General features: G+C 40.9%; 1 protein-coding gene across 1 annotated transcript; it reads right to left on the reverse strand.

The window, feature by feature from the left end:
* Positions 1-6,961: 6,961 nt before the first annotated feature.
* LOC121751952 (cytochrome P450 71A9-like) lies at positions 6,962-8,686 on the reverse strand. The gene is made up of 2 exons (XM_042146786.1): positions 7,774-8,686; positions 6,962-7,695 (listed from the first exon to the last, which is right to left on the reverse strand). The coding sequence occupies exons 1-2, from the start codon at positions 8,641-8,643 to the stop codon at positions 7,105-7,107; spliced, it is 1,461 nt and encodes a 486-aa protein (XP_042002720.1). The 5' UTR covers positions 8,644-8,686; the 3' UTR covers positions 6,962-7,104.
* Between the last annotated feature and the right edge of the window lie 209 nt (positions 8,687-8,895).

The following is an 8,895-nucleotide window of genomic DNA, read 5'->3' on the forward strand; positions in this document are numbered from 1 at the left end:
GGGAATGGAGAATCCTTACGGTGCTCATGGGTAAGCAGACAGACCCGCATTGTGGTCCAGAGTCATGTCTTTCTGGTGGATTTGCATATTCTTCCGATCCATGGCCCAGACGTGATACTAGGCAGGATGTGGTTGAAATCACTGCGGCGGGTGACGAATGATTTCGATACTGGCACGTTGGAGTTTGTGCGGAATGGGGAGAATATTCGACTGAAGTTGGTGCCGCCGCTAGCCTGAGCCGTGACGTTACGGCAGTTTGCATCGTTATTCGCGCTTCAAGGGGAGGCGGAGGTGTTCGAGCTCGTCCAATTACCTCATCCGGGGACGGTTAAGGAAGCGACGGCTCCTATCTCCTTTTCGGACGAGCTAGCTCCTGAGATTGTGGCGGTTTTGGAGGCACATAGGAATGTGTTTGGGGTGCCGACGGGAGTGCCCCCAAGGCGTCAGTTCGATCATAGAATTCATCTTCTGCCGGAGTCAAAACCGGTCAATGTGCGGCCATACAGATACTCATATTTTCAGAAGACAGAAATAGAACGACAGGTGAAGGAGATGCTTGACACAGGCATCATACGACCCAGCCAGAGCCCATTCTCTTCGCCGGTCCTACTCATTCGGAAGAAAGATGGGTCATTCAATTTTTGCATAGATTACCGTGCATTGAATGCGGCGCGGTGCCCGATCATTTCCCAATTCCAACCACGGACGAGATGTTCGATGAATTGGGATCCGCTAGGTTCTTCTCCAAGCTTGACTTGCGCTCGGGGTATCACCAGATCAGGATGTGCGACGATGATATATATAAGACGGCCTTTCGCACATATGATGGCCATTTTGAGTTCCTGGTCATGCCATTCGGTCTAACGAACGCGCCCTCCACCTTCCAGGCGGGGATGAACACATTGTTTCGGCCGTTCTTGCGGCAATTTGTGATCGTCTTCTTCGACGACATACTCATCTACAGTCCAACTCTCCCGTCGCACATTCGCCATTTGAATGAGGTCCTGACTATTCTGACGACGAACAACTTCTTTGTTAAGTTATCTAAGTGCACCTTCGCGTGTACGACGGTCGAGTACCTTGGTCATCTAATCACGGACGGGCACCTAAAGGCGGATCCCTCTAAGATCGAGGCAATGCAAGCATGGCCTGTCCCCGGCTCGACACGACAGCTTCACGGTTTTCTGGGGCTCACGGGTTACTACAGACGCTTCGTTAAGCACTATGCGTCGATAGCGGGTCCACTCACGGACTTATTAAAGAAGGACTCGTTTAAATGGACACCAGAGGCGGAATCCAGTTTTGTGGCCTTGAAGGAAGCGATGTCATCTGCTCTTGTTCTTTGGTTTCCCGATTTCACACGGAATTTTTACTTAGAGACGGACGCGTCGGATTTTGGAGTCGGGGCTGTGTTGCTACAGGATGGCCACCCCTTGGCATTTTTGGAGACCGAGAGCACGGAAGATTTGATCGAGCTGCGATCAGCATTGGAGGCAGGGACGGCTGAACCAGATGTGACGTTGGTGGATGGCATGTTGTATTAAAGACGCCGACTGTATGTTAGTAAGGAGTCGACGGTAAATGAGATGTTGCTCCAGGAGTTTCACGCTGCCCCAACGGCGGGCCACCCCGGGATCGATCGGACTTTCAAGCGTCTGGCCGCCGTGTTCTTTTGGATGGGAATGCGGAATGAGGTAAAGAAGTTTGTGGAGTCCTGTTATGAGTGCCAGACGACGAAGTATTCTACACAGAAACCGGCGGGGCTGTTGCAACCTTTACCGATCCCATCACGGGTTTGGGAGGATGTTTCAATGGATTTCATAACAGGCCTTCCCCAATCGAGAGGGTTTACTACGATCTTGGTGGCGGTCGATCGCTTAACAAAGTACGCTCACTTCGCGCCATTGCCAAGTAATTATAATGCGTTGAAGGTGGCTGCAGTGTTCATCGAGACGGTGGTTAAGCATCACGGGTTTCCAAAAACTTTGGTGTCGGATCGTGACCCGGTGTTCTTGAATGCGGTTTGGGAGGATATGCTACGCCTTAGTGGCACAAAACTCCACTTCTCGACAGCCTATCACCCGCAGTCAGATGGGCAAACAGAGGTGCAGAATCGTGGTTTGGAGCAGTATCTGCGGGCTTTCGTGGCGGATAGACCGTCGAAATGGGTGAACTTTCTGCCTTGGGCAGAATTGGCGCTTAATTGCTTTCATCATGAAGGCTTAGGGACATCGTCGTTTATGGCCTTGTACGGCCGAGATCCTCCTGCATTAATCGCAGAGGAACCATCGGCGATGACACCCCCTGACGTGGCTTTGATGATTAGGCAGCGTGGTGAATTGATCGTTACACTTAAAGGGAACTTGGAGCGCGCACAACAACGGATGAGAGCAGCGGCGAATAAACATCGTCGCGAGGTTGAATTTGAAGTCGGGGAGATGATTTTGTTAAAATTGCAGATATATAGACAACACTCCGTGGCGCGTCCTTTGTCGACAAAGTTGGGACGACGTTTCTTTGGCCCGTTCGAGGTATTGGAACGAATTGGGCAGGTTGCGTACCGGCTGAAGCTCCCAGAAGGAAGCAGGGTGCACGATGTGTTTCATGTGAGCTTGCTTAAACCATTTGTAGCCGGTGGGGATATCCAGGCAGTGAGCCTGCCGTCAACGTTCGCGCGTGGCAGGCCGGTGGTTCGCCCATCCCGCGTGATGGACCGCCGTATGGTGTGGCGCGACGGCGCTACGGTCGAAGAAGTTTTGTTGGATTGGGGCGAGGAGAGTGATCAGCCAACATGGGAGCCCCGAGACATGGTGCAGAGGCGATTTCCGGACCTGCTCCTTGAGGACAAGCTCGCTCCTAAGGGGGGGAGTTGATACGGAGCATGCAGCTCAGGCTAAGGAGAGCGTTACCGAAGGGCTGGCGGACGAGGAGACCGTGGATACGAGGGAGACATATCACGAAGAGCCAGAACGGAGCATCGCGAGGGACCGATCACGGAGACAGAAACGTCAACCGCGCCGCTTGGCCGACTCCGCCAAGCATTGATGCGGACTTCACCAAGCCGAGATAGTAGAGAATTAGTTAGTTTATTTATTATCTTTATTTCGTTATTTTTATTGCTTAAGGATTTATTTTGTTATTTTAATTATTATTTTGCGTCGAGCGTATTATAAGCTCCTTTCCAGGTTTTCTTCGTTGATTCTTTCCCGGATCGTAGGTCGAATCAACCCTAGGGTCCTAGTATAAATAGGCGTGTATTTTATTTCACTCTTTATGAAATAGAATATTTTTACGCAAATTTACTTTCTTCATTATCACGAACCCTAGTTCTTATCGTGCTTGATCGTCGGGCAAGAGATCCCGCGACTTCACGGAGGAATTAATCACCGATCGGATACTTGCTCTTAACAAATTGACCATGGTTTTTTCTAGATAATTTTGTGAGACTAAGTTTCTTTTGTAAATTATAATGGCCTAACAAGTGGTTTTAGAGCCGTAATTATTTAATAGCTCTATAGTAAATATTAGGGCCGTGGCAAATCGTGCGTGTTGTGTCATTATCGTGTCGACATGATAACGACACGACACGACACGATAACAACAAACACGAACACGACCCGTTAAGAAAACTCCAAACACGAACACGACCCGCTACCCTTAGACACAAGCACGACACGAATCCATTAACGACACGAACCACTTCGGGTCAACACGACACTATAACAACACATATATGACACGACACAATAACGACACTATAATAATACGAAAAATGAAATATCTATTTTCACAATCTATTTTCACACTAATACTAAGTGCTCCATTAGACTAAACCTAATTTAAATTTTAAAATAAAAAAAATAATATTATAATATATTAATATTATTTCTTAACGTGTAACACGAACACGACACCAAATTTTCGTGTCGTTATCGTGTCAACACGATAAGGACACGAACTCAATAAGCTTAGATACATACTTATTATTTTCGTGCAGGTTTATGTCGTGTTATCGTGTCGTGCCAAAAATTGTCAGCCCTAGTAAATATCATTATCATTAATTACAAAGAGGCATGGAAATTATGCAATCTATTTCCTTTTTTCTCTTAGCTATGGCCATGAACTTGTTTTTGATATAATCGTAACAAGTTTTAGTACAAAGATCTATATATAATAGGGGTATAGGGGTAAGCTAAGAAAAAGTGGTAAGAAATTATACTAAATGAATCTATATAGAATTTACAACTTTTCACCTGCTCATAATTGCCATAATAACACTGAAGAATGTAAATTTGTAATTCGGTTTATATATGTAGGTTATGATTCCTCTCATGTATTTAATTTATAATTGTGGACTTAAATAATGATTGATAATAGTATAGACGTTTGATGCACTATTTTATCAGCACTACAAATACTTGCAAATATAACAAGTAATTATATTATAGTCAAAAGGGAAGCACATTCTTATCAAACTTAGAGAAAACTATCATAAATTTGCTACCAAATAGTAAGCTTCTATCACTATTTGGAAACACAAAAGAGTTGGTTGATTTGATCACCAAACAAAACAAAGTAGTTGTTGAGTACAGACTCATCCTACATCGGGAGTCGGGTCTGAGTAAAGTTTGAAGGTGTATATAATACTTGTCTAACCTCAATCAGTTTGAGACCTTTTGGGAGTGACCCAAAAATAAATCCGTGCGGGCTTTACCGAAGCGGCCAATATCAAACAACTGTTGCAGTCAACAATCCGAACAATAGTAAATTAGAGTGATTGAAGAGAATAGTAAACAATCGTAGTATGATGTATTTGAGAATATAGATGGAAACAAGGGAATTCTAGGGATGCACTTTTACAATTATGGTTTACACAAAATGTAGTTATGATATCCTAGCATAATTCATACTTAATTAGAGCAAGTCACATAAGTATTGCTCATGCGGCACAAAGTTGATTAAACACTAAGGTTGTCAGACTTAGATTATTAACTCCAAACAGAACTATTAGACCTTCAATAAGCTCTCACTCTCAATTAACAGTACTTTTTTAGGGGAAATTAATTGTAGTGTTAACTAAATGCGTCTAAGATGCAAATCCTCCCTCGATAACTTTACATGCCAAGAATTCATCATAGAATGTGTCACTCAAACATGAAGCATTATCGAACAATTTAAAATAAAGTAAACATGTACAAACGGATACCAATAACAGGAATTATATAAACCAAAATATAACTTCCTCCGTCCATGAAAAATATTCTCATTTTGCCATTTTGGGATGTCCACAAAAAATAGTCCAATTTCTTAAAATGGATAGCTTCTCTCTCATATTTTTCCACTTTTTCTTCCCCCTATCATACTTATCTACTTTTCTTCCTATCTGTCTTACTCTATCCACTTTTTCTCACCTTTCTTACTTTACCAATTTTTCATTAAAACTCGTATCGTCCACAAATGAGACTATTTTTTATGGACGAGGGAGTAATTACTAACACACTACTCATAGACAAATAAACTAAACTCATATTTGTAGGGAAGATATAGAAAACATAAAAAAATAAAGACAAAACCCAAGGGAAGAATCTTGTATGCTTTAATCTCCTTTTGAATTCGAGCTTCAAACTCCAAATGTGGTGGAATGATGTAGACCGATGGAGAGGAACTCTCAAATTATTTCTAAAATATATAGAATGCAACAAAAGGTTCCTTTGATGACGCTTTAGGGGGTATTTAGAGTTTACATTTGATTACATGTCCAGAGGAATAATCTGCTGAACGCTTAAAATGAGCACTAGCATGAGCGCCCCCCTTCTTCAATTCTCTCTTTTTTCTGTTTTTTCCATTCTATAATTTAGTCAATTCGCTTTCCCTCCTCAATTCTATACGCTACCCTTCTTTTTTCTTTCTTTCTACGATTCTCTATGCCTCCCCTCTTCAATTATCTACGCCTCCCCTCGTTTTTTTTCTTCTACAATTTAATCGATTCTCTATCTTTTTTTTCCTCTTTCTGCAATTCCTTCTTCCAAATTTGTGTCTAAATTTTTCTACTCAATTCTTTTTTTTTCAGTTATGCTACTTTCAATTGCCAATTACAGACTACTAAGAATGCCCATGACTGTCAGATTTGTTCTCAAATTTTGAATCTTCTTTTTTGAAACCCCCAAATCTGAAATTGATATTCCACCATGATTTGGGTTTGGAGAGAAACACGTTGGGAAATTTCAATCTCCGTGTGTGATTTACATTTATCTGCAAATATGAGATTATTGATATATTAGAAGTGAGAAATTACAATATTAGATGTGTAGTGGAATTTGATTTTGGAAAAAAAATGTTATGGAATCTCAATCTTGAGAAATAATTGATTGAAAGAGCTTATTGAGCAGATGAAATTTTATTGGGATTAAAAAACTGGGCGTATGGTTTTTTGACTCAATATTGCTAGAGAATCAGATCTATGAAGAAATATGAAATAATTTTAGAGTAAAATGAATTTAAAATAATTTAACACTAAAAAATCAAAAGAGAAAATGAAAAAAAAAACAATGAAAGAAATTGTTGCTCAGCAGAGCAATCCTCTACATCTCTATACGTATACCTTATATAGAGAAATGATATGATACATATCCTATGTGAGCTCCTTATGTGAGCATCACTCTCGTTTGAAACACATTTAGCGTTGTTCGTTTCGATTTATATATTTAGTTTGATTCTAATACATTAAAAAATGTTATTGAAATTTTTAGTTTTCCAAAATTCATAAAAATCAAAGCTTGATTAATACAATAGAGAATATAATTGTGCACACATAGATTATCCTCCTCATCAAACCTAGATAATAGAAAATAGTATTGTATGATTTTCACTCTGAATTAAAAGGAAGAGCTATTAAGAAGAAAAAAAGTATGGGTAAATAGATCTCATTATTATGATTATGTAAGTATAATCATTCAAAATATTGTCTTGAATCTTGATGGATTCATTTTGCTAGAATCCTTTATTTACATAGATGATGATAATATTTAAAAATACTGTCTCGGTGGATTCATTTAGTTAGAATCCTTTATTCATAGAGATCATTATTGTCTAAAATACTAGACTTTATATGACAACCGTGGCAACAAGACAAAGATCATTCTTCTTATGCAGTGCTGCTCCAGGCTTACACTCGAAATCAATATCCTCTTCCTTCATTCCAACCGGCAATTCCCAATTAAATTTGTATACAAGATTTGCCATCACAAGTTCCACCTCGGCCATCGTCATTCCCATACCCGGACACCCTCTCCGCCCGAATCCAAACGTTACCAACTCCGGATTCTGACCCTCCAAGAACCTCTCCGGCAAGAATTCATCCGCATTTTCCCACGCGGCAGGATCTCGCCCAATAGCCCAAACATTGATATACACCATAGTTCCACCTTCTATTTCATAACCATTTACAGTACACTTGGTAGTAGTCTCTCTTGGCACTGGTAGTGGAGCTGGTGGATACAATCTGAAAGCCTCTTTTATAACTGCCCTCAAATATGGAAGTTTCTCTATGTCTTGATTATCGATCATATCTTTCTTTCCGCCCAACCGCCTTATCTCCTCTTGCAACTTCTTCATCACCAAAGGCTTTTTCATCAACCACGTCATTGTCCACACTATAGCATTTTCTACCGTGTCGCTGCCTCCCATTAAAATATCCTACGAGCAAACTCGTAATTAAGCAATTGTTTCTCAAATTATTATATCAAGATGTAATTTCAATATAAAATTCATTACCACTAGTACAGCTTTGATGTGGTTTAATGTAAGAGGAAAGGAAGAGGATCCATTTTCTTTAATCCTTAACAAACTACCGATGAAGTCACTTTCCATAGATTTTGGCCTATTCGGATTCATATGCTCTTCAATCAATTCTTGACAAAAAGAATCCAACTTGTGAAAAATCTTATCAAGCGCTGCAGCCATTCCAGAGAGCCTATCAATCCATCGAAGCGAAGGCAAGTAATCCTCCACAAAAAAGGCCGCATATATGACCAGAACTTCGCGAAGAAGAACGTTCAAACGATCACCTCCATGTACCCCAAACACAAGTCTGACCATGATATTACGTAAAAGCGACATCGTCGTCTCACTGAAATTGACGACAGTGGAAGAAGAGGCATCTCTAGCAATCTTCTCCATAATCTTTCTCACTTCATCTCTGAAAATGGGGTAAGATGATTGAACTTGCTTCGGGCTGAAGAGATGGAGGGTGGAGATCTTCCTCATCTCCCTCCACGTGTCGTTGTAGTCCGAAGACCCGATATCTATGCCGTTATACGACAGCCTATTCATGGCGACAAGAGAAGGTCGGCCTGAGAAAATGGCATCATATGATTTCGAGATCTCTTTCACTGCTTCTACTGAGGAAATCACAACGACGCGTCGGATTCCGAGCTTGAGGGACATGACGGGACCATATTGCTTGGAGAGGCGCTGGAAGTGAGTGTACAGAAACTGACCGTCGATTTGGAGCATATTGCCGATGATCGGCAGCCCCGGTGGGCCGGGTGGTGTGAGTTTGTTGCCATTTTTAGGTTTTCGTGTTTGGAAGTAGAGAATAAAGATTACGGGAATAGACAATAAGAGTAAAATAAGTGACATCATTTTTCTAGAACAAGAAGTCTTTTTTTTTTTTGTTTATGATAAGTTTAACTCTTATAAATAGCATACAGATTTTTGCGAGATTGTATTATTATATTAAGATAAAGGAAGTGGGTTTTTGAGCCGCAATTATTTAAAAGCTCTATACTAATTGTTACTATTCATTAGTTATATAGATATGTGGGAATTGGGAACTCTATTTGCATTAATTGTCACTATTCATTAGTTATAGTCACTATTCATTAGTTATATAGA

This window comes from Salvia splendens, chromosome 10, assembly GCF_004379255.2.
Source record: "Salvia splendens isolate huo1 chromosome 10, SspV2, whole genome shotgun sequence".
Lineage (NCBI taxonomy): Eukaryota > Viridiplantae > Streptophyta > Magnoliopsida > Lamiales > Lamiaceae > Salvia > Salvia splendens.

Coding starts and splice junctions, on each gene's coding strand:
- LOC121751952 (XM_042146786.1), bottom strand. CDS start 8,643: ATGATGTCACTTATTTTACTCTTATTGTCTATTCCCGTAATCTTTATT. Junction 7,696..7,773: donor ACATCAAAGCTGTACTAGTG/GTAATGAATTTT, acceptor GTTTGCTCGTAG/GATATTTTAATGGGAGGCAG.